At 40.9% G+C, this 24866-nt stretch overlaps 1 protein-coding gene across 1 annotated transcript in view; it reads right to left on the bottom strand.

Annotated features, from left to right (window-relative positions):
* The window catches only part of MTA3 (metastasis associated 1 family member 3), a 208757-nt gene that overhangs the window by 33652 nt on the left and 150239 nt on the right, over positions 1 to 24866 (bottom strand). The window contains exon 16 of the mRNA XM_067565049.1: positions 21368 to 21514. Within this exon, the coding sequence (XP_067421150.1) occupies positions 21368 to 21514 (147 nt within the window). The remainder of the gene's footprint in view (positions 1 to 21367; positions 21515 to 24866) is intronic.

Below are 24866 nucleotides of genomic sequence, written 5' to 3'. Positions count from 1 at the left end.
GAGCAGCAGTACAAGCTTCAACGCAGCATTCTGCAGACATGCCTCAACCATGAGGTGGATGAACCATCGCAGAAGTTTGGAAGTCACCTCTTTAAAAGACTTATGGTACAATTTTGAAAAGCACCGGAGTAATTTATGTCCCAAAAGCGTCAGAGTCATTTATGTCCCATTCTCAAAAGGGATTTAGGAACCTAAATCAGTTTTGGAATAGGCTGCTTAGTGACTGAAAGTCACTTACGATAATTTTACGCTTGGCTTCTTTGCTGATTTGGCCAACAAGGCTGTCAATCACTTCCAGAACATGATGGTTTTGTGATGTGGACACTTACCTACTACTCACTGGACCAGAAAACCATCTATTCTTTTTGTATAGTCTCCAAAAAACAATACAATATAGAAACAACATTTTTGGTCACAATTCATCCAGGCTAGATTCTAATTGGTAATCTAAAGATGGAAAACTCCATAAATCTGTCTTTTGATACCTGGTTCTGATAGAATATATTCTACCCCGTCATCCAACAAGATAGTAACACATTAGAAAGGTGAGAACACAGCTGTACGCTCTAATTATATTTATTCATTATGATTATTGTCTGTTATTTCATGGATTAGATTTATTGTTTTGGCTTCTCAGATGTAACTGGGTAGGACAGAGAGGTTCCAACAGATATCCATTTGAACTACTTTTGTGGCAAAGCTGCTTTATATTTACAAGGTCATGGAACAAATGAATGCAATTTCTCTACATATTAGAAAGTTCAAGAATGTAATACAATGTAAGAAATACTAAATTAGCTGAAAAAAACAAGTCAGGTGCTATTACTTCATTTTTTAATGAAACTTGCTTTAACTGAAACAGAACACCTGGAGCTAAACAACAAGGACTTTCTCATCCCTCTTAGAAATGGAAAGAGAGGTAGAATGGATAATCAACTCAGCAAAACTGTTAGTTCATATGCAGTGTTGTTGTCATGATGGTCTCAGGATATTAGAGAGACAAACTGGGTGAGCTAATATCTTGGAAAGGTACTTTAAGAAGAGTTCTGTGTAGCTCAAAAGCTTGTCTCTCTCATCAACAGAAGTTGATCCAATAAAAGATATAACCTCATCCACCTTGTCTCTCTGTTAGTTCATACACAGTTAACAGATAAAGATGAATTATACTGCATTTTATTAAATAACACTCAGATATTAGTGACAGGAAAGTAGCTGCCTTTTATTTAGAGAGTAGGGTTTTACATGCCTCACTGGGTATTTCAGTACTCTTCTATCTACGGCCTGAGATAAATCAGATCCATCCACTCAATCTGACAAACAACTGAGCGTCTGAGCAGGGGGATGTCTAATTTAGGAAGGATTGATGTTTGTAGAATGTAAAACACCAGCAATAGAGAATACACGTGGACACAACTGGCCTGTCTCTCCAGCGCAGGGAAGAATCAGCGGCATGCTTAGGAAGGCCATTCATCCAGTTTTAAGCCAGGCAGTCCTGGTTTTTTCTGGTGTTGGAATACCTTTTTGAAGAGCATGCTGCTCTGCCACCTGCCAGCATGACCTCACACACATGGCATGCCAGTAGCAGTGAAGTGGTGCACTCTTCAAAATGGCATCTTGGAGACAGCGTGACCTACTATGGGCTGGGCACGCAAGGATGTGCTGGCAGGGGCAGGAGCACGCTGGCAGGGGTGGGCCCATGCCATTCTTGGAAGTACCAGAATGTCTGATATTCTGGGAATGCGTGAGTGGCCACCCTAGCCATGCCCTAAATCTGGCTCTTTTTCTTGGGTCATAAGCTGTATGTTCTTCCAAGAAACACAAACTCATCATATGAATTGTCCTTCCCCCCCAACCCAGAGTCTTCTGCAGGGGCGTATCAGTTCCTCACAGGTTCCCACAATAGCAGCCACTTGCCTGAGAGACACCTCCTCCAGGCTCTGCCGTAGCAGCAAACCTGCTTCCTGTAGCTCTCCCTACTTGACCCAGAGACTTCCTTCCAGAGCCTCACTAATCCCAGCAGCTCTCTACCCCAATTGAGCTACCTCCAGCCTTCACAGAAATCAGATGCTCATCAGGTAATCATATGAGCCTTTGCAAACTACCAGGCTCCAACCTGGACTCCCATTCAGAACAGGGCTGGCTAGCCCCAGACTTGCTACCTGTAAAGGGGCAGAGCACCTAGTTAAAACATATTTTTATTCTGTTAGATATTATATATTGTCACATATAAACTTTTAAAATACCCATAATGCAATGGTAGTATTGCCATCTCATGTGATTTTATCATGACTAGCAAGTTTCGATGTTTCTTTGTCTGTCTGATGAAAGGCTGCCAACCCACACATTTTCCCTGGGTCACAAGGGACACCATCTCCTTTTATTGCCAATGGGGCTGAAGCCAGCAAGGTGGCCTTGAGGCAGAGGGCAGGAGGGAGGCTGAAGGCAGAACACAGGGACCCCTCCATAGGAGATGGAGGGATTGGATGGCACCTCCCAAAGCCTGGTAGCAGTGGTTCTGGTGGGTAAGGGGAGTCCCCTGAGCAGCCAGGGGCTCTCCTGATCTCTAAGATACAGGACCTGGAATCCATTTCCTATTATTGTTTTGACCTAGCAACAACACATGGGACTTCTCTACCTGGGATCCAGCACCACCAATTCCCCACACTTCTGTCTCATACTTCATACCGCCCTGGGACTTCTCCTCTGCCTGGGTTCCAGCAGCCACACTGACAGGCACCCCCGTCACCTGCTTCGAGCGGCCCCATGACCCTCTCTCTGCTATACGGCTATCCATGAAGGCAGGCTACATCTGTGTCCTTAGCCCCATAGCTCTCACACACAGTTCTGCCTAGGCCTGACTACTGTGGGATCAGAAGAGCTTTTCACATCATTGTGAGCTCTCTCTTTCAGGCACCAGAATCCTATGACATGTGATTAATTTGCGAGAGTAGGCAACACTGCTGCAGTGTTGCCAACTCCATGATTTTGTCATGATTCTCATGATAATTATTGTTTTCCTTAAAGTCACAGCTCCTGGAGTCAAGTGGATATGTGATAATTTCAGCCTTCATTCTTAAAGAAAAAGTAAGTTTCTAGCCCTCGCGCCTGTGGAGAAAGCTTCAGAATGTGATTCCAGTACAACATATAGGCTCAAAAAGCAGAAGACAAATAAAAAGAACATCAAATCTCATGATTTTGAAGCCACCCCCTTATGATTTTTGAACATTTGGGGTTGGCAATACTGGGTAAGTGAAATTTCCATCTGAGCAGCCAGGGAGAGGTGTGCATTGAAGGTTAACTTTTAACCTGAAATTATCACACACTCATTGACAGAGGAATACAGGGGACCTGAAAAGTCAAAAGACAAACCAAAAACATTATTTGATTCTTTTTTTAAAATTCATTATTTCTTGGGCCAATCTCATGATTTCTGATCTTCTGAAGATGGCAATATTACTGCACTGGTCCTGCTGCATTGCTGTTCAACATAGGTAGTTAATATATAATAACTCATTAATAACATTGACTGAAATGAAAAAAGATTTGTCTAGTTATTTTTGAACAGATATTAAAAATTCCTAGTAACATTTCCCATGTTTGCGCCATGTACTGTGTGCCTGTTTTTTTCTGTCTCATCTTATTTCTCTCTTGTGTTCTCCGCTTGTTTGTTTCTTTGTGTTTTGCTTGCTAGAGATACTGAAACATAACCAGAATTAAAGTACATAGATAAAATAAAAAGCAAAGGACAGAATTATTCAACAGACAAGGATGGTGTAGAAGTATCTAATAGCTTCTGGGATGCAGCAAAGGCTGTTTATTAAGGAAAAAAATATTGCAAAACAGAATGTACTTTGCCTCCCATTCCAAAATACTGGGATTTTAGAATTTGGGGAAACAGATGATCTCCAGAAAAAAAAATCCTCTCTGGCAGGACTTTGTCTGAAATAAATGCATGAAGTCACCTACTCTCTCATCAATTTAGCTAAAAGCAAGATTTTCACCAAAGGAAATAAGGATGACAATTAAGCTAGACAATAAAGACAAAGAGCTGTCACTTAAATGAAAAAACAATCAGGCAGCATTCAAAAAGACAAACATCTTACATGTGATCAATACAAACCTTTAACCTGCAAATCTGGGGAACTTGAGAAGAATAGAGTTTATCTGAAAGCTATAAATCTTAACAAATCTTTGGAGGTTAATAAAATAGATTAGAATTTCCAGTTCCATCCACAGAAGTTTGGGAGTTTTTGAGAAATTAAATGGCAAAGCCTTAATGCTGTACTGAGAACTGCATCAGTGAACCTCTTAGCCTATGCAGAGTCCCTTACCTGCAACTGTGCTTTGCACAGGTGCAGTGGTCCACCCACTTGGTTCTCAATGCCAGGCAAGGGCCTAATACAGTTCCCAGATCAGGTGATTTCTCTATTAATGTTTATAACGTGGTATGAAAGCTATTTCTTCACTTTTAACTAGTGTGTGTAGATAGGCCCACAAGCAAGGGGTTTTACCACATTTTATGTAAAGAGCAATTACAGCCTCAAATTCACAACCAGAGCAAACCTGAAGATGAAATTGCCTCTTTTCATCTTTTTTTCTTTTTAAAAAACAAAAGTAAAAAACACTGTCAAGGATTATCATCACCAGGCTGTAAAAACTGATAATAAAAATTATTCACAGAGATTGGATGGGTTCATCTGTGATCCTTATTTCTGCAGATAAGAACCCTCTTAATGTGTATATCTTACAGCTTAACCGACCTACAGCTAAACAAACTGTTTTAAGTTTATTTCATGATTCTGAAAGAACGTTTGACTGGGTTGAATGGGCTTGAAATGTTGGAAATGCTGAGATTTTGGAAATTTTAAAATCATCTCAACCTTGCCTGAAAACTAACTCAGCAGCTTTTCAGAATGGGAATTGAAAAAATGACAGCAATTGCTACTAAAAAATCCCAATCTTTTAAAGCACAAAAAAAAGAAAAAGAACCCTCAAGATGAATCTCTGTCCCCATTTGGTCTGTGATTTACAACTAGATGTGCATGCACATAAACTAATCCCTGATACCAGAATTGCACACTTCATTCCTGGCAGACAAGCAAAAGAACTTGCTGCAGATGCAACTTCAGTACAGCCAACAATATATAAATAAAGTTGTTTTATTATCTTGGAATAGTTGAGGCATAAATGGGAGCTGCACAATTTCCTGACATATTCTTATTCTTCTTAGAGATGCATAGCTTTGATCCCACAAAGCTGACAAAGAAATTGTACACTGAAGTCCTGCTCCTTTAGGATAAACTGTTTGAAAATACAGTGATAAATCAAATATCTGGCCCAATATACATACATAACAAGGGCTACATAATAATAAATATAAAACCATCCAATGCTAAATAGGGAAAAATACTTCTCATGAGGAATGGGGTTAGATAAAGAATAATTTCAAATTTTACATTATTTCCATAAATGTATTGCCTCCAAGCAAATTACCCACATTTTCTTTACAATTCTCAAAACAACTGGGGCAAAATGTGTATCTCCTTAGCCATTTCCTGGTCCTTTCCTAAATTAACATAATTCTGAAAAATGGACACAAGAAAAAAAACACATGCACATATCATTTTCTTCTAAAACATTTACTCTGGGAAATCGTTTAGAAAATGATACCTTAGACTCACCACAAAAAAACTGGTGATCTTATTAACATCTAGATAAAATCTGAGAGAGCCAAATGCTCCACTAATATCAGCATGCTAAAAACAAGTCTGGCATTTCCTGGAGCAGAGACGTTCAATCTTAGTAAATAACCATGAAGCACAGCCCTAGAGTGTGATTCTACATAGGACCCTTCAACTGATAATATAAAAGATTTCATAAGAAATGAAGCCAAAGAGAATAAAAAACTATTTCATTTACTGTTTCATTCTTATCCTTGGTCTACACTAGGAACTTATGTTGGTCTTCATACGGCACACCCAGAGCACTGTAGTTATATCAACCTAAACGCCAGTGTAGACAGCACTATATCGTGGGTGGGCTTCTCCTGTCAGCATAGCTACCGCCTCTTGGGGAGGTGGAGTACTTTTGCCACTGGGAGAAGCTCTTATGTTGGCGTAGGTAGCATCTTAAATGCTACAGTGGTGTAGCTGCACCAGTGCAGCTGTGCCACTGCAGCACTGTAAGTGTAGGCAAACCCATTCTCTCTCACGACATGAGCTGTATGAACATTTCAATTCCTGGAATAGTAATAATACATCTTGTGAGTCTGTAGAGCAGAACAGCGAGTGCTCTTTAGTGTTACTTTTAAAATATTACACCAATTTTACAACCATATTAACAGGAATAAATTTGACTTTGTAAGGGGCAGACTGCAAATCCCATAAATATGACGACGCCTATAACTGGACTAGCAAAACTCCAAAATGCACAAACAAAATGTGGAATCACAGCATTTTCCCATGGAATATTTCATTCAGTTAATTGTACTCCTAAGTTGCACAGCCTGATTTTTTTTTTGGAAGTTAGTGTGATTTTCAGCAAATAATGAATTAGTTACGAGATAATTAATAGGAAATATAGTTTAGAAGAAATAATCCAACCCAGTTGACAACATAATCACCCAGGAAAGCACTGCAACCAAGAACTCCCAAACTGGAATCCAGAACAGATGATAACCCATGAGTAATATGCTACTAATTCTACTGTCTAACAACTGAGGTTACATGTCCTGGAACTTTATTTCCTGAAAGCGATACCAGTGGAAAGCAGCTATTCCAGGAATGAGGTTCTCGTTATCTGCAATTTGCTATAGAAATTAAATTGGTTGTAGAGTTTATTACTTTATACTGATTTGAAAAATTATTTCACCAGTTATAAAACAGATCATTGTGACATAATACAATTTTATTTTTATTAAGATTCGTTCTCTCAATAAAAACGAGAGTCCTGTAGCACCTTAAAGACTAACAAATTTCTGCAGGCATAAGCTTTCGTGGGCTGCAATCCACTTTGTCAGATGCATAGTAGAAGTAATAGTAGAATAGTAATAGTAGAAGTAATAATAATATTAAAATGTAAACCACATTTTTGCTGTAACATGTCACCACTATGTTACATCTAAAAAACCCTTCCATTGTTCACCATGACTGAGTCACAATTGCACCATAAAAGAATACTTACACATCACATATTTGCATTTCATGGCACATCCATGCATTACAAAAATAGAATTCCAAGTTTCTAACTGAGTGTGAGATGTGCTCATCTGCCAGTTTCCTAATTCTGTCTTGGTGTAGCAGTATTTTTGCCTGTAAATGGATGGCACAGCGGTTCAACAAACCACAGCACAATATTCTAGTATCTACTCTAGTATCTAGCACCATACCACTAACTCAATATTGCAATTCAAGTCCTGCCTTTAATTCATAAAGCGGGGAATATTTTACCAGTCCAAACACCTATTTTTCTAATGAAAGCCACAGGAAAGCACATAGTTAAGTATTTATCTCACTTGGCAGGTGAATTAACATTATTAATGGAGAATGTCAGAATGCATAGGAATAGCTCCCATTCCAAAAGATAAAATAAAATATCTGAAAAACGGATTGGCTTTATGAAAGTGATTATTCTTTTTTTCTAAAACAGAAAGAGATCGCCCCCACCATTATATTCCAAAATTAAAGTAATGTGCTAGAACAATGCTTGAGCATGATCCATGTCTACTTAGAGCAACTCACATGGCTAAGAGCTTGCAAGATCTAGCCGCTTGTCCTCATGCTTCTAATACCTAGGAAACAAATTTACTTTTAATGCTTCTAATACCTAGGAAACAAATTTACTGCTTAATTTATCTCCTGAGAATATACTCTGCATTGGTAGCATTTTTTACGCACAACAGTCAGAGAAGACAAAATTCTTCTGGTAATCAAAATACCCCTGTAAAGTCTGCGAGTACATAAATAACAATTGTTATCAATGATTAGACACAGAGAAAATCTGACTGCAAATTTCAATGCAAACAACCAAGGTCCTTCTATTAACTAGCTTGAATTTATGAACATTGCAGGTGTTCAATTTTAGCTGATAATAAGGATTATTGTAAATTTTCCACTCTAAAATTCTATAATTAAGAGCAGCTAATGCCTAATGGGGAAATTTGGAAAAGCATTTTACCTTTATATCCTTTACGTTCTTTTGGTCTTTATTACTAGGAGTGAAACATGAAAACAGAATCTTGGTTCTTGCTGATTATTTTCCACCTGAAGTAGTAATGCTACTCGTAACATCAGGAGGAATAGGGGTGGAGAATGGGAATCAGCAAACAGTGTAAATTAACTCTGTGGGGAGAAGATCACGTTCAACAGTGATGTAGTAAGAAAAATGTCTCAAGACAAATACTGAAAAATATGAGATGTAATAGAATTGTCCCTAGGTAGAATGTTGCCAAGATTTTCCACGAGGCAGCTCGGTTCTAGAAAAGATGTCAAAGATGACACGCTGGGGTCTTTTGAGTAGCTTTGTCTCTTGAGTAGCTAATTTGGTCACTGAACTGTGATGTCAGGTGTCCTCCCTTATGGCAATGAAAATAAGTGAGCATAGGCTAAATGCTGCACTCAAAGCTTCAGGGTATTTTCCTTTTTTCTACTGATATTTAAGCTATTCCTTTTAAACTGGGACACTGGGAATGCACTAAAATATACTGTTACTATGCCAAATTCCAGCTCATATAGTAGCAAATTTTAAAACCTTTTAGACTGTAAGCGCTTTGGGGCAGGAATAGTCATTTGTGTTTGTATAGAGCCTACCATAATGTGAAGTGATCTGGGAAGTCCACCCTTTAAGCAACTCAGATGTTTGTTAGGAAAAGTATTGGAAGTTTTACACCCACACTTGATATACTCAACTGTTTTTCCAATATGTGCTGACCGAAATGTGAAAGTAACTTGAAATTTTGCTTTGTCAGCTGCTGGAACTTAAGGCAAAGTGGATAACAAAGATAATGTGCTTAACACACTGGGAAGTAGGTGCTGATTTTGTTGAACCTGATAACCACAGGCAACCATTACAGAGGGAATTGCTTGTAAATCAAGATGTTGCTGCTGCAGACCTGAAGTAACCGATGGCATTTGTCCCTCAATGAAGGAGTAGGAAAAGTAAAAAAAAAAACTGTATGTAAAACTTAAACAGCATAATTTAAGGACTCAGTTTTGCCTAGACTAAGGGCATATATAGCTCCAATTGTTGTGTAACTTTTTTTAACGGTGAAGCAAAGCAAATTATTGAAGTTACACAATGATATTCTCATTCCAAGAGATCTGTTTTCTGCTCTCCATGCACATCCATCTCTATTAACATCAATGGGAGATGTGCACATGTAACAAAATAAATATATCCACAAGCATTCTGGCACTTTAGCTAGATATGCAGCAGAAGTAAGGAAGATGGAATGAGTGTGGTCAAAACCAGGTTTTAAAGGGGAGAAACCAGCCAAAGAGCATGTGACATACAAGTTCTGTTTCACACTTTTCGAGGAAGATTGGTGCAAAAGTTAAAGTTAATCACAGGCAGATTTACCGTGTGGTTCTACAGTGAAATTGATGACAAAAATGGTATTGTGGGGTTCCTTGTTTATTGAGTCTTAATAATTTACATATCAAATGTGCCCCATTAACAGGGAAAAAAAGATGTTTGTAATAACTAAAGGAGAACAACACTAAGTTATGTACAAAGCCAATAAAATTCCTTCATATCAACAGCAACACACACGCTAGCAAATTAAGCTTCAAATTAATAAAGTAATGGAATTTTACATAGTCACTCCTGATGTACTTTCTACATGAGATAATGCCATCTCAGGAGAATGTCTGAAATCCCTATTGAGAAACAAAACTGAGATTCTGATAATCGGAGAAATTTCTGCAAACAAAAAGGACAGAGATAGATTACACCACAAATAGAATACACTAGTACATTTCTAAACAAGAAATTCAATCCGTACTGTGAAAAACCTTTCCTGTATACATATTTTCACATATGATTATATATCCGACAAGTCAGGATGAAGCAGATACATGCAACTTTATTGTTTCACCATGGAGCAAGAAAGACTTGAACAAAAAGTCTCCAATCTCACAGTGCTTCACCACAGTTAGAGATACTTCTTACATTTTCCTGTGCTTGACATACAGAGTTGCAGGCTTCCAACAGAAAGAGTGGGAGCAATGAAAGGACTGTTTTTCCCCCACTTATACCCCAGATGAGTCTTACTTCTGAATAGTCAATGATATGGAGAGAGAGAAAGAGATTAGACTGTCATCAGAAACTGGAGATAGATTGTTTGGAGGTTTGTCCTTTTCTTGCTTTGTCAACTGCTCATGTCACCTCCCCACCTGGCTGTACTTGGGGTCCTAGTCAAATGCAGCAGGAAACAGCTTAGTATAGTCCTTATTCTCAGCTGTACACCTCAATATTTGTTCCTCCAGGAGCTGAGACAACTCTTGATATGGAGGAAGGAAAGAGGACATCTCAGTCTGAAATACAGCATGAACGTTCTGGAAAAGGGAGAGAGAATTAGGGTCAGGATTGGTGGTTAAGTTCTGTTGTGGTTTGGAAAATTGGCATTGCTACTCTCTCTCTCTACCCATAAGCCAAGATAACGATGCAAATTCCATCAGGTACAGAGTGATTTTCTTGGTGTGTTAGTTGTCCCAGGGACACTCTGGCTCCATGTCAAAATGGAGAAGTTCCTGCCCGTAGATGGGGAACATATTAACGCAAAAGATCTTAGTTTTAAAAAATCATACAAATAATTAGCGGTAATCACTAAACCATCACTACCATGGGGAACTTTCACAGGCTACAGGAACCTGAACTGTTGCTGTGGCTCATTGTTAAGAAGTTGGTGGGTGAAGGAATTGCTAAAAGTGATTTGGAACCCTGCAGCATGGAAAGAAATATTGTTAGATTCAAAATACGTAGTGAGTCTTTTTTATAGTAACCACAAGAGAGAACAGTGTTCAGCGTCTTGTTACACACCTGAATCTTCTTGGCATCTTTCCCATTTCATTGAACAGGATCAGCAAAGCATATTGCAGCACTTGGGACTTTCTGCCAAGAGAATTCTATTTTTTGGGCAGGGCTGCTCTTCTTAGCTACCAAGGAATGTTTTAAATAATCTAAGTTGTCTTGGGCTTTTGCAGCAGTAGCAACAGAAGATGTGAAAACAATTGCATCTCCCAGAGCAGATAAAAGCAGCAGTATGCGTGCTAGAGGAAAACTCCAAAAGGTGTGTCATCTTTCCAGAAAATATTATGACAGAGTTTTCTGGCATCCAATGAGTATGTACAGAATGAAGAATTAGGGTGAATGAAGATTATGCACATGAAGTTGAATGTTTTCTCTAAAAAGGTGAAAAGTTTAAACTTCCTTGTAATTATATACAGTGAAGTTTGCAATATAAGTAAGTAATCCTGGAGAATGCATTACATAAATCAGAAACATATTTGGTCAGGATATGGGGAGTCAATATATTCATCCAGAAAAATTAACAGACTTGCCACAAAGAAATGGTAAATGCATGCAACAATATAAAGCCCGCTTAAAGCCTTATGTGTTTCATATCAAATGTGCAGTGTTATTTAAAATAAATTTAAGCCATGTGCACTCTAAATCATTTCTCCTTTGAAATCACTGTGGTAGTATTGTTCAAAAGGCTGAGAATTGGCTTTAGAAACACAGAAATCTATGGAAGAATATAGTTCTGTCTTTGGAACATTCTTTCTCAAAGTTCCAAGTTCTCAACCTAAAATTTGGATTCCTGCTCACTGTGTTTTCTTTCCGTTCTTCCAGGCAACTGGTTCCCAGCATTTTCCACTTGAAAGTATCAGTTGTAGTTGGGGACCTGAAATTAGGACGGTTGCCTTCAGGAGATTAGTCTCCCATGGGAAAACAGTGCATTTATCAGAATAACTAATCTTCTGAATTCCCCCATTCCATTGGTCATTTCTGCAAGGGCACAGGTGAGCTTGACTGCTCTGCTTTGCTTTTTAAAAATTAATCTGCTGCTTCCTGTATGAGAGATGAGCTGCAGATTATTAGGGCAGCTGAGAAGACAAACAGCATGAAAAGCTTTATGAGAACTGTGCCCCACACCGACTCAGTTCTTCTCTGTTTTGTGGAAAGATCCACTATCATCCATGAAAATAATAAAAAAATGAAAAAAATACAGAGCAAAACAAAACCTTTTAAAGCCTATCCAGAAAGCCATAGAAGTAATATTTTGTACAGAAAAGAAACATATATCTGCTATCTGACTACAATATCCTTCACTTGCAAGGAGATAGATTCAGTGATCTAACAGGTATTTTTCTTCTTGAATTACTATCATCCTAGTGCAGCATTTAAAGTAACTGTTTTCATCCTTAATTTTCAACATTACAACATTGCCATTTCTGCCTATGTAGTTACATTTTATACAGGATGCAGAGCTTAGATTAATGGCTCACATCTGGATCAGATGCATGATAAATATAACGTTATCTCAGCTGTTAGTGGCCCATGCACAATGGATTTGATGGCCTCAGTCCAGTTCCTACTGAGCAAGTATCCTCATCACAAACCATGCCCCCAAATGACACTAATTGGTTCCCTTCATAGCAGTCTCAGCAGAGAGACCAAAAATTGATTGACCAAGGATTGATCTATCTTTTCACCCCCATAGACAGCCCCTCTAGAAAGGGTTGAAGCACAACGGCCAGGCAATAAAGAGAAGCTTTTATTATATCTGCCAATATTACAGACTCAACCAAATAAAGGGTCTGAATTCTTGAGGAATTCAGGCAAGCACCTTCTATAAGCATTAAGGTTTCTTAAAAATTTATATTAAGTACCAACAACTTTTCCCTCACTACCCTTCCATCCCAAACCAAAAGAGGTAAAGGGATTAGATATTAAGTGGTGGGAGGGATGATGGTCCTATAATTCCAATGTAGCCTTTAAAAAAATGAGCCTAATTTCATATTTACACCATACACTTTGAGCCACTATATCCATTATTAGCAAAATTATATGAACTACCCAAATACAGCACGTGGGCTTACCCATGTAAAAAGCAGTGCCTTAAACACATCAGACATAAATATGTATTTACACAAGCTTAAGTGGTGTTTACTTAAGAGCCATAAATTGTTCCATATCTTGAGTAAACATATGTTTTTGGCTTCCTTTAAACATGTTTAATCCATTTTAAAGCACTTGGAAGAGAGGAAGGTGATCAGGAACAGTCAACGTGGATTCACCAAGGGAAAGTCATGCCTGACCAACCTGATTGCTTTCTATGTAGAGGTGACTGGCTCTGTGGGATGTGGGGAAAGCGGAGGACGTGATATACCTTGACTTCAGCAAAGCTTTTGATACGGTCTCTCACAGAATTCTTATCAGCAAGTTAAAAGTATGGGTTGGATAAATGGACTATAAAATGGATAGAGAACTGGCTAGAGCATAGGGCTCAACGAGTAGTGATCAATGGATCCATGTCTAGCTGGCAGCCGGTCACAAGCGGAGTGCCCCAGGGGTTGGTCCTGGGGCCGGTTTTGTTCAACATCTTCATTAATGATCTAGAGGATGGGGTAGACTGCACCCTCAGCAAGTTTGCAGATGACACTAAGCTGGGGGGAGTGGTAGATACCCTGGAAGGTAGGGATAGGATACAGAAGGACCTACACAAATTGGAGGATTGGGCCAAAAGAAATCTGATGAGATACAACAAGGAGAAGTGCAGAGTCCTGCACTTTGGACGGAAGAATCCCATGCACAACTACAAACTGGGGACCGATGAGCTAGGCAGCAGTTCTGCAGAAAAGGACCTGAGGGTAACAGTGGATAAGAAGCTGGATATGAGTCAGCAGTGTGCCCTGGTTGCCAAGAAGGCTAATAGCATATTGGGCTGCATTAGTAGGAGCATTGCCAGCAGATCGCAGAAGGGATTATTCCCCTCTATTCGGCATTGGTGAGGCTGCATTTGGAGTATTGTGTCCAGTTTTGGGCCCCCCACTACAAAAAGGATGTGGACAAGTTGGAGAGAGTACAGCAGAGGGCAACAAAATGATTATGGGGCTGGAGCACAAGACTTATGAAGAGAGGCTGAGGGAACTAAGCTTGTTTAGTCTGCAGAAGAGAAGAATGAGGGGGGGTTTGATAACAGCCTTTAACTACCTGAAAGGGGGTTCCAGGGAGGATGGAGCTAGGCTGTTCTCAGTGGTGGCAGATGACAGAACAAGGAGCAACAGTCTCAAGTTGCAGTGGGGGAGGTCTAGGTTGGACATTAGGAAAAAGTTTTTCATTAGAAGGGTGGTGAAGCACTGGAATGGGTTACCTAGGGAGGTGGTGGAATCTCCATCTTTAGAGGTTTTTAAGCTGCGGCTTGACAAAACGCTCGCTGGGATTATTTAGCTGAGGTTAGTCCTGGTTTGAGCAGGGGGTTGGACTAGATGACCTCCTGATGTCTCTTCCAACTCTATGATTCTATGTTTTCTAATAGCAATGGCAAAAGCAAACCTGGCAATTCAGACATTTCCCTTTGCTTCAATAATATTAATGTGAAGAAAATGGCAAATATTAATGGCAGGATATTAAAAGATGAGACTTCAGTGTATGCCCCTGTGCCCATTTTTGTTTGCTTGTTTCACTAAAGTGTATGTTAAAAAACAGAATATATCAACCTCTCAGCAGTATATTTCCTGGCTGCTGTTAGTTAGTAAAACACTAACAAAAATAAATAGTCTTTTGTAATCAAAGATATTATTTAGTATATTATATATTGTAAAATTAAAAATAATATTTTCATTTAAAGTAGTGTAATATTGTGACTACACAAAAATCAGACACACTTTCCCAAGCTTCTCTAATTATTCATCTTGTTACTGATCTGAATTTGAAAAGGAGGAGGATGTATTCATATTTTACAGTGATTAGGAAACACTATTCTATTCCATTAATCCAACATGACATTCTCATTAAAAAAATAGCACTATATAAAATCAATGTATCCCATATGAAATGGATTAAAAACTGATAAACTTATGAATCTCAAAAAGTAATTGTAAATCAAGAATAGTCATCCAGGGAGGATGTTTCTAGTGAGATCCCACAGGGGACTGTTCTTGGCTCAATGTTTTTCAATGTCTTAATAAATGATTTGGAAGAAAACATAAAATTATTGCTGGCAAAATTTGCAGTTATTGCAAAAATTGGTGGATTGGTAAACAATAATGGTTCTAGCTAAGTAAGTAACAATGAGAGGCCAGTTATACAGATAAATCCAGATGTCTTGTTAAGGTGGGCTTGTTTGAACAATGTGCATTTTAACATAGCCAAATGCAATTCACATATCTAGGAACAAATATAAGGTCTCAGTGACAAGATGGGGGATCATATCCCAGAATGCAATGACATTGAAAATGATTTAGGGATAATGGTAAATAAACAGCTGAACACAAACTACCAATGTGATGCTATTGCTAAGTGGGAGAACATAGTCCCTGGCTGTATCACCAGGGGAATATCAAGCAGCAGTAGAGAGGTGGTATTAGCTCTGTATACAGAATTAGTGAGACCATTACTGGATACTATGTTCAGTTCTGGTGTCCACACTTTAATAAGGATGGTGAAAAATTGGAAAGGGTTCAGAAAAGTGCCACTACAATATTTGAAGTCTGGAAAATATGTCTTATACTGAGAGACTTAAGAAACTCGATTTAATTTATCCAAGAGAACATTAAGAGGTGACTTGATCACGGTCTACAACTTCCTACAGGGGAAGAGGTTTCTGATAGTAGAGGGCTCTTTAATAAAGCAGAAGAATGCATAATGAGATTCAATGATTGGAAGCTAGACAAACTGAGACCAGAAATAAAATGCAAATTTTAATGGTGAGAGTAATTAACTATTGGAATGGGGTGTGATTAATTTACCATCACTTGAAGTCTTAAATGAAGTCTATCTGAAAGATATACTATAGCTCTAACAGAATATATGGTCTTGATGCAGAAATTACTGGGTGAAATTTTATGGACTGCTTTATGCAAGAAATCAGATTAGATGATAATAATGGTCCTTTCTGGCCTTAAAATCTACAAATCAGGAATGAATAAAAGACAGTGGAACAGAAAATACATCAAATGCAAGATATATGAAATATCTGGAACACTGCAAGAAGATTATGTATAAATTTTAAATTGTAAGTTGTCCTGGACAGGGTTTTATCTCAATCTATACTTGTAAGGCACTAGCACATCTCCAGATGCTCGCATAATAATAAATAAATAATAAATAATAATATTATGGTAGGAAAATCCAACCCAAAGTAGCCCTGGTATGACATCCCTACTATATGAAACAAATAGCAATACTCTTGATTCAGCTCTATGTACCTTGTCCTTTTGAGCATGCCAGCAACATGTTATTGAGGCCAGAACCTGTCCAGTTGCCTAACTTGGTACAACCCCATTTATCTAATTCCTCTATAATAAACTATATCATTAAGGAGTCTTTTCATTGAAAACTCTTTTTCTGATACAGTCCACCTGAAGAAATCATGCTTTTTCTCATCATTGCTTCCTCCCCTAAGTAAGTGAGTAACATTTAAGCAACCCTACTGCAAACTGTTAGAAGAGCCAGAACAGCTTGTACTGTTATAAAGAAGGTACAAAGGAAGGTTATCCTGGGTACTCAATTTGTGACGTTTTACACCCTATTGTTTAGGAAATTACTTTTAGGCTGACCTTTAAAAAAATATTCTGTATACCCTAAGCCCTTGTGGAAATTGTTTTTCCGTAATTCTATGGTCACTACATTTGGAGCTTTTGTATATCACCAAATGTCCCTTTAACTATTCCACAGACTTCATGGGCAATAGAATGCAGAGATCTAATTAAAGGGTATGTCAGGACAGGCATTAAGATAGCTATCTAAACAGAACTCTACAGAGTACAGATGGTCACTGTAACCTAGAAATATCTGTTCTCCTTGAAATTATGTACTCCCTATCAAAAAATAATTTCAAGGAAATGACAGAATTTATAATTTAAGAGTTATTTTAAAATGCAGATGATAATCTTTCCTCTAAAGTCCGTATTGCTCAGTTGCTGAAGTGAACCTCAACAATTAAGTATTATCCCTCAGTTAACACAATGAGTCATGTTGATGCTTTGTCAGTCAAACAAATTAATCAGAATGGATGGTGCTGTCAGATATCTATTTTTCTGAGTAAGTTTACTTTGAAGAAAATATTAAGACTTTTTTAGTAAAAGAAACAAAACATTTTGAAATAGTCTGTCTATTTATGTAGGTCCCTCTTATGGACTCCATTACCACAATAGTTGAGTTCCTCACAAATCTTAACAAATTTATTGCCAAAGCATTCCTGTATTTTAGGACAGTATCATTATACTCAATTTACAGATGGGGACCTGTCACACAGGATGCTTTAACTGAGGTTAGTCCTGCTGTGAGCAGGGGAATGGACAAGATGACCTTCTGAGGTCCCTTCCAACTCCAATATTCTATGATTCTATGCTCACTGTCACACAGGAATATTTGGTTGGCTCAGAATCCAGGTCTCTTGAGACAATCCAATGGCCTTACAACAAGACCATCACTGCCTATCTCAGACTGTATTTGGCCTGTGCAGTGCAATGCATAATGCTCTTATATTAAGATCTTATACTAAGATACACAATCATGATCCTGCCCCACTGGATGGCGCATTTTAGCATTTAGGTTATCTGCCTACTGTGTAGTGGCATCATTTGACTATTTGCACACTGATTTAAGGTTGAAATACTTCTCTTTTATGTATAATTGCTCCAGATAAATGAATAACCAGAATATTTTATCCATCATCCATTTTTTAAGACAGTGCTTAGTAAGTGTGTTAAAAATAGGATGAGCATTTTCACTGGAACATACATAAAATGTTGTGATTTAGAAAGTGCCATTGTAATGAGAAAAACTCATGAAGATGTTCATTATGCTGGTCCATATTTCCAGAGCAGCCTCCCAGCTAATTTATGCCAAACTTCCAAATAAAATCTAAGGAAATATCTATTCCATGTGTAGGAAGGCGCTGTGGCCTTCCCCAGAGTCTGGAACCGAGGAAGGGTCACAGCGGCCTGACTGGATCGAAGCAGGCCCAGCAGACAAATCTGCCCGGCAACAGAGAGGCCAGGCTGTGATACGGCCGGCAGGCCAGTCTGCCCAGCAACCAAAAGGCCGGGCAGTGATAGGACTGCCTGGCCAGCCCAATCAGCGACAGCGGGGCGGGGCCCCTACAGGAAGGGGCAGTATAAGAGACAGGTCCCAGACCTCAGTCTGGGAGAGAGTACCGCTGGAGACAGATGTGCTGCCCTGCCGGCAGAGGCCTAGGCCAGAGCAGAGCCTCCGACCACCCCCGGCCCGACCTGGAGACTGGGTGGAGCCTTCAAGGAGCTGGACCAGGCAACCCAGCCAGAGAGACTGGGCCGAGGTACCCGAACCCTGGGACTGGACTGAGCCACCGGAGCCCTGGGACTGGACAGAGCCCCTGGAGCAACCTGGGTGGAACATACCCCCTGAGGCTGGACGGGACCTGGAGGAGCTGCTGGCCGCCGAGCCCCCTGACCTGGGACAGGACCTGGAGGAGCTGCCAGAAGCCGAGCCATTCCCCATGCCCAAGGACCTAGAGGAGCTTCCCCTCAAAGAGGAGCTCCCCGCATTGCCGCCCATGGACAAGGAGGGACTGGTGGACCTACCCCGGACCGAGCACCTCAGTGACCCCGATGACCCGGATGAACCAGGTACCTGGGGATATGGGGAGGAAGCAGCCCAGGGACAGCCATAGTCAGTGGCTGGGACAGGGGCAAGCCCCGTCGGCATTTTGCAGCGGGAGCCGTGCCAACTGAGTGGCAACGCCTTTGCCACTACTAGGGCCCTGGGCTGGGATGCAGTGGAGACAGGTGGGCCTGCGTTCCCCTCCCCCACCTTCCCTAGCCACCCCGGGAGAGTCGCCTCCTCCTCCTCCCTACCACTCCAGAAAGCGGATCCACCGCTTGCCCGCCCGCCCGCCCTGCCTAAGGGCTGGGGGCGATAGACCGCTTGACAGTCTGCCCTCCCTGAGGGCCAGACTACAACTCGTCCGAAGACGCTATTTCCCCCATTTAGGAAGGCGCTGGGGCCTTCCCCGGAGTCTGGACCCGAGGAAGGGCCGCAGCGACCGGGTCGGATCGGACGGCCCTGTAACACCATGAAGCATTCAAACTCTAATGGTCTCATTCCTCTATGTGTAAATTCTGTCTTGTCTTGGGTTGTCTGTTTTGGACTGTTTTGAGGCAAGGACCATTTTGGTACCATCAATCTGTTATGCAGCACCATGTTCACTTAGAGTCCAAATATAATAATGTATATAATTAATGTTTAGCAAAGAAAGACTTTGGTAAATTGTGTAATCCTTTTTAGTGCATATTCCGAGAGAAATTCAGTGTTTATGCATATGAACAGCATGTACCATCCTTCTAATAATATCTATTCCTCAAGGGCTTTTAAATGATTAACACACAGGAAGCCAAAATAGGTACACAACCCCCTCTAGAACTTGTTTTCAGACTAATACTGGTTATCAGGATGTGTGGAGAAAACACTATATGTAGTCACAGCTGGGAGGACAGGATTTACTCAGATTAACAGGAGTTGGAATGGCTCTCCAGATTAGAATACAACCTGTCAAAAGGACCATAAAATACTTCAATTACTTCTGTGATGGCTGGAGGAGAAACGTAATGATCTAATATCTCTTCCCATTTCTAATATCTACAATCTCTATGAAGAGGCAATTTTCCTCCCCTCCAATGTGCCATGGTTGCGGCCAATAAATAAATAAAATGTTTTCATATTTTTTCCATTTGTGATTCCATAAATCCAATTCCATATTACCTCCTCTCTGCCTTGCTAAAATAAACCAAAATGAGGTTTCATTATATTGAAGGCAGAATTTAATGTTTCCCAGTTACATTGTATAAACTAGCCAGTAATTTATGGTATTTGATGATTTACCCATGTTAGTTCAAAAGTATGTAATGGGGTTCTACACTGAAAAATGACTAAATGGTTTTTTCATTCCATTGATCTGTTCTTCATTTGTATTCAGTCAGATCTGAATATTTTACTGAATATAATATGCTTTATTATTTTTTCACTTCTGTTAGCTGTGTTGGCTCTGTTTAGCTAACGGAGAATGAGCTGGATTCCATTTTGACTTGCACATCAGATAGAACAGCTCACTGAGCTTCAGTTGCAGAATCTTTTTTGTTAATGGTGATGATGCAAACAGCAGAAAGATACCATGACAGAGTCACTTTTCCAAGTACAAACACACTTTGAAATGGTTTTGAGTCACCTTCATAATTATTCACAAACTTTTATAATCTTTTTGCACAATTTTCATGTCCGCTCTGATTGCTTTGCACTACACCATGAAGCAAAGCAGCTGCAAACCAGGTTTAAAGGACCACAAGGTATAAACTGTTCTAGTTTACAGAAGAACTGGACTGGTTCAGACCCCCTAAATCTTGGGCCACAAGATGGCTAAAAGTATTTTTCCCTCCTCCCCACCAAATGCAACTCAGAGAATTTGAGCCAAATATTTCAAACAAGTTATATACATACAATAATTACAAAAGTGTTTGTAAACCAGGAGGAAGAGTAATCAACTATTCTAGATGCACATACATTAATACAATATGGCAACATTCAATCAAGGTCTTTCTATTGACTTATTTATAGTTCACTGAAAAATATTTTTCAAGAACAATGTGAAGAGTCTCAATTGCTACACTTGTCCCCCTTATTTTTATTCTTTTCCTGATCTCTTATACGAACACTGGAGTAATCTGTTGAGACAGAGCTTAAAAACACAGCCAGTTCCAATGTATTACATGCTGCCAGTGATGACATTGAAAACTGACAATGCAAACATGCTAAATATATCTTTCAAAAATATTGGTACCAATGTACAGCTCTGATCTATAATCACAGCAAAGCTATGAACGAACAGATTCTATTTTTCCCAGTAAGTTTTAAAACTATTACTATGAGAAATGTGTTAAACATGTGGCAGCCACATTCACAAAGTTGCATTCTTTGAACAATTATTATGCTTGCAGTCTGTTGGTTTATTTAGAAGTTTGTGATCCATTCCTTAATATAATATACTGCTAGTGTATCTTATATTTAATTAAATTTCCAAAATTTCAGTTCTCAGTTTACAGAAGCAACACTTCTTAATTCGCATAAAAATATTCATACATTTTTTTTTTTAAATCCCAATTTTACATACCCTCGAGTCCATTGTGGTGGCTGTAGTTTCTTTTCCCCAAAATACTTCGGGATGAATGATTAGGGGTTGCAAGCATTCGTTTTGCAGTGGGGCTCTGAAGGCTTGGCATTGATCTGATAACATTAGGTTTCATTGCAGGATGAATCTCTGTTGGGGTTGAGTGGGGAGGAAGGAGATTGTAAATATTTCATTTTAAAATGTTTTTTCCACTCATTTTATCTATTAAAAGTACATTTAATTTTCTAATGAACTTAAAGTCAATTTTTTCAGGACTAGCATATTTCCAAGCCTTTGCATAATGACTCAATCTCAAGTCTTATCATGGCTCTCCTTAACGTGAAAGATCTAGTTCATTCCAGGCTGCCTGAGGTAACTACTATGACTGCTTAACTTAGTAGGTAGGGAAAAGACACCTCAGCAAATCCCTCTGAAGTTGGATTGTGCTGAACAAAAATCACATTTGACCCTCACATATTAGGGCAAACAACCTTATAGCATTTACTCAGTTTAAACCCTTATAATATGTTTGTGTGTGTATATTATATTATAGTTCGGTCTAGTAGCAGTGTGTATTAAAGTTGCCCAACACCTCCCATTATAAGATCCTCTTTTAGTTGCTTAAATCTTTGCCAAACTTTAGTCATTTAGACTGAAATCTCCCATGCTGGGTGTATGCCTCAGGTGGAACTATTTTTTGGGGGGTGGAGAGAGGAAAAGGGGGCGAATTTCAGCTGTTCAACGGTTCAGCTGTTTCTGAAAGAGAAGCTAAAGAAAATTACATTGTTTTGCCCATGTTAAAAATTCTCATGAAGTTTTCTTTGAAAAGCTCTGTTGCTCCCATGCTTTGTAGCAGTCTTAAAATTGGTCAGCATTAAAGAATGGGGTTGTGTGTAAGGAGCGTGTCTTTTGTTTCCCTATGAAAATCTGCACACATCTGGCCAAGTTATAACCTTTGAAAAACTGCAGTTCACACATGCTCAGCAGAGACTTTGACAATTTTAGTAAAGTTTCTATTCACACTGAGCATGCTCCAGCCTGGAGCTCAGCTGCACTTTCCCTGCAATTACAGCTGTGGGAAAAGGGAGGGCACCTGAACTTAAAGCAGGCAGACCCTCCCTCTCCCCAGCTGTACCCAGACAGGATGGAGGAGAAAGCTGCCTGATTCAAATGCAATGGGGACAAAAGCCAGACCAGGGAGTCAGTAAGGGGAGACAAGTTGAAGGGGATAAGGATTCCAGAGGGGCAGAAAGGGAAATTGGGACTAGGAGTTGGGGTAGGGAGAGACTGGCTGGGCAAGGAGACTGGGATGAGGAGGGAGGACAAAGATTGGATGAGGCGCTTGGGGAAGGAAAACATGGGCAGGAGGGCAGGGTGTGACTTGAGCCTCGGAAGAGGAAGCCAAGTATTGGATGTGGAGCTGGAGGGTAGGGGGGACTGGCTGGACATAGAGACTCGGGAAAAAGAGCTGGGACGTGGGAATGGCCAACAAGAAGATTGGGCAGGGGACTGAGACAAACTCCAGAAGGATGAGAGACAAGGATTTGCTGTGAAAGGAAACTGGGGCTGCGATGAGAAGCCTAAGGGGGGCTCATGCTAGCTGGATGAGGGCCAGGGGTAGGTTAGAGACAGGAGTAGGACAGGGGCAGTTTGGAGAGAATGGGGCAGAAGGGATCATGCTTACAGGGAATGGGCAGCAGAATCTGCCCACTAGAGATACACTGCTCTCAAGAGTCTGAAATGGAACTCAAGGTTCCTGGGTCTCACCATTCCTCTGCTTTCAGCAAATATCTGTGAAACCCTCTGACAAAGTGCCCTATATCTTTCTAGTGCTGGTCCACATAGAGGATAACACCTATTATTGCTATCAGTTAATCTATTAGCTCAAGTGGCAGAGGTCTATGTGATGGATCTAAAGGGTCTAACCCTGCTGATTACCCATGTAGATACCATATGATGGAATTTCTGTTTTTTCACTTTCCTCTTTAAAAACCTAGGAAATTATACACACCATGAACTATGTGAAAAGAACATTATTAAGGTTGTAAAGTCAACCACTCAAAAGTGAGCAAATGTCAGAATTAAGGTTGCCTGGAAAATGAATATTGGGTCACATCCTGGGGATCTAATTTAGGTCAGTTGAATAGCAGTGCAACTCATGACCACTAAGCATAACTCATTTTATATTTCCATTTCAGAGATCAAAATGAAAACACCAAACAAGACAAAAAAGCCAACAAAAAATGATTACTGCCTTTGTAACAGTTGTTCTTTGAGATGTGGTGTTCATGTCAATTCTATATTAGGTGTGTGCGTACCACATGCACTGGTGCTGGAAATTTTTCTCCTAGTGTTATCTGTAGGGCCGGCTATAGCGTCCTCTGAGGTTGTGCTCTTAAACACTGCTACATAGGGTGCTGCCAGCCCCCCACCTCTCAGTTCCTTCTTGCCGAAACGCCAACTGAGGGGAAGGAGGGTAGGTTGTGGAATGGACATGAGCAACACACCTCGAAGAACAACTGTTACCAAGGTCAGTAACCATTCTTTTTTCTTCGCGTGCTTGCTCATGTCCATTCCATTAGTGACTCACCGGCAGTATCTCTGGAGGTGAACAGGAGTTCATGGACGTGCTCCTAGGCACCAGGTATATAAGGCCAGGGAAGGCTTTGCTTTCCGTGAAAGCCAGGCCATGGCCTCGCCAACATTCCACCCCCTCCTGCTGTATCCTGCTGGCGTGGGCCTGGCGGCGGTGGCACTCTCAATCGGCTGCCTCTCTACTGAAGTGGGCGGGGGCTGGGGTGCAGATGACTGCTCAGCCAGAGAGAGGGGGCATCGCAGCGCTGGGACAGGCCAGCCCAGTCCGGCTCTCCTGGGCTGGGGCCACCTGGCCTACCCAGTGCTTGGGCCACCTGGCGCTGTGGTGCTGGGGCAGACAGGCTGGCCAGTCCGGGGCTGGGGTGGGTCAGCGCTGAGGCAGGCTGGGCTGACATTCTGGCAGTGGGGGTAGGGTGGACCGGCGCTCAGTGCTGGGGCACAGCACAGGCTAGTGGTGCTCTGGGGGCTGTGGTGGATTGGCCAGCCTGGGGCTGGGGTTGGTCAGCACTGCACCGCTGGGGCAGGCCAGGCCGACACTCCAGCAATGGGGGCAGGGTGGGTTGGCGCTGTGGCGCAGTGCTCCAGAGGCTGGGGGCATTTAGGTCAGCAGCTCTCCAGGGGTTGGGGGCACTCGGGCCAGTGGTGCTCCAGGGGTTGGGGGTGGGTAGGGCTCAGTGCTGGGGCAGGCTGAGCCAGCAGTAGGGGGGTGCGGGCTGACGCTTGGGCGGGGTGGTGCTGGGGCTTGGGCTGGCCAGCCTGGAGTCAGAGTGGGTTGGGGTAGTGTGGGCCAGCACTGGGGCACGGGTTCTGGGGGTGCTCGGGCCGCCCAGCACTGGTGTCGGGGTGCTCCAGCACTGAGCCCACTCAGCTGGCCTGGCTGGTATTTGGGCTGCCTGGGGTGGGGCCA

The sequence above is a fragment of the Emydura macquarii genome, unplaced genomic scaffold (genome assembly GCF_026122565.2).
Source record: "Emydura macquarii macquarii isolate MOO-44397 ecotype Brisbane River unplaced genomic scaffold, CSIRO-AGI_Emac_v2 contig_2676, whole genome shotgun sequence".
NCBI lineage: Eukaryota > Metazoa > Chordata > Testudines > Chelidae > Emydura > Emydura macquarii.
The sequence above is the reverse complement of the archived record's forward strand: the minus strand, read 5'-3'. Positions and strand labels throughout refer to the sequence as shown.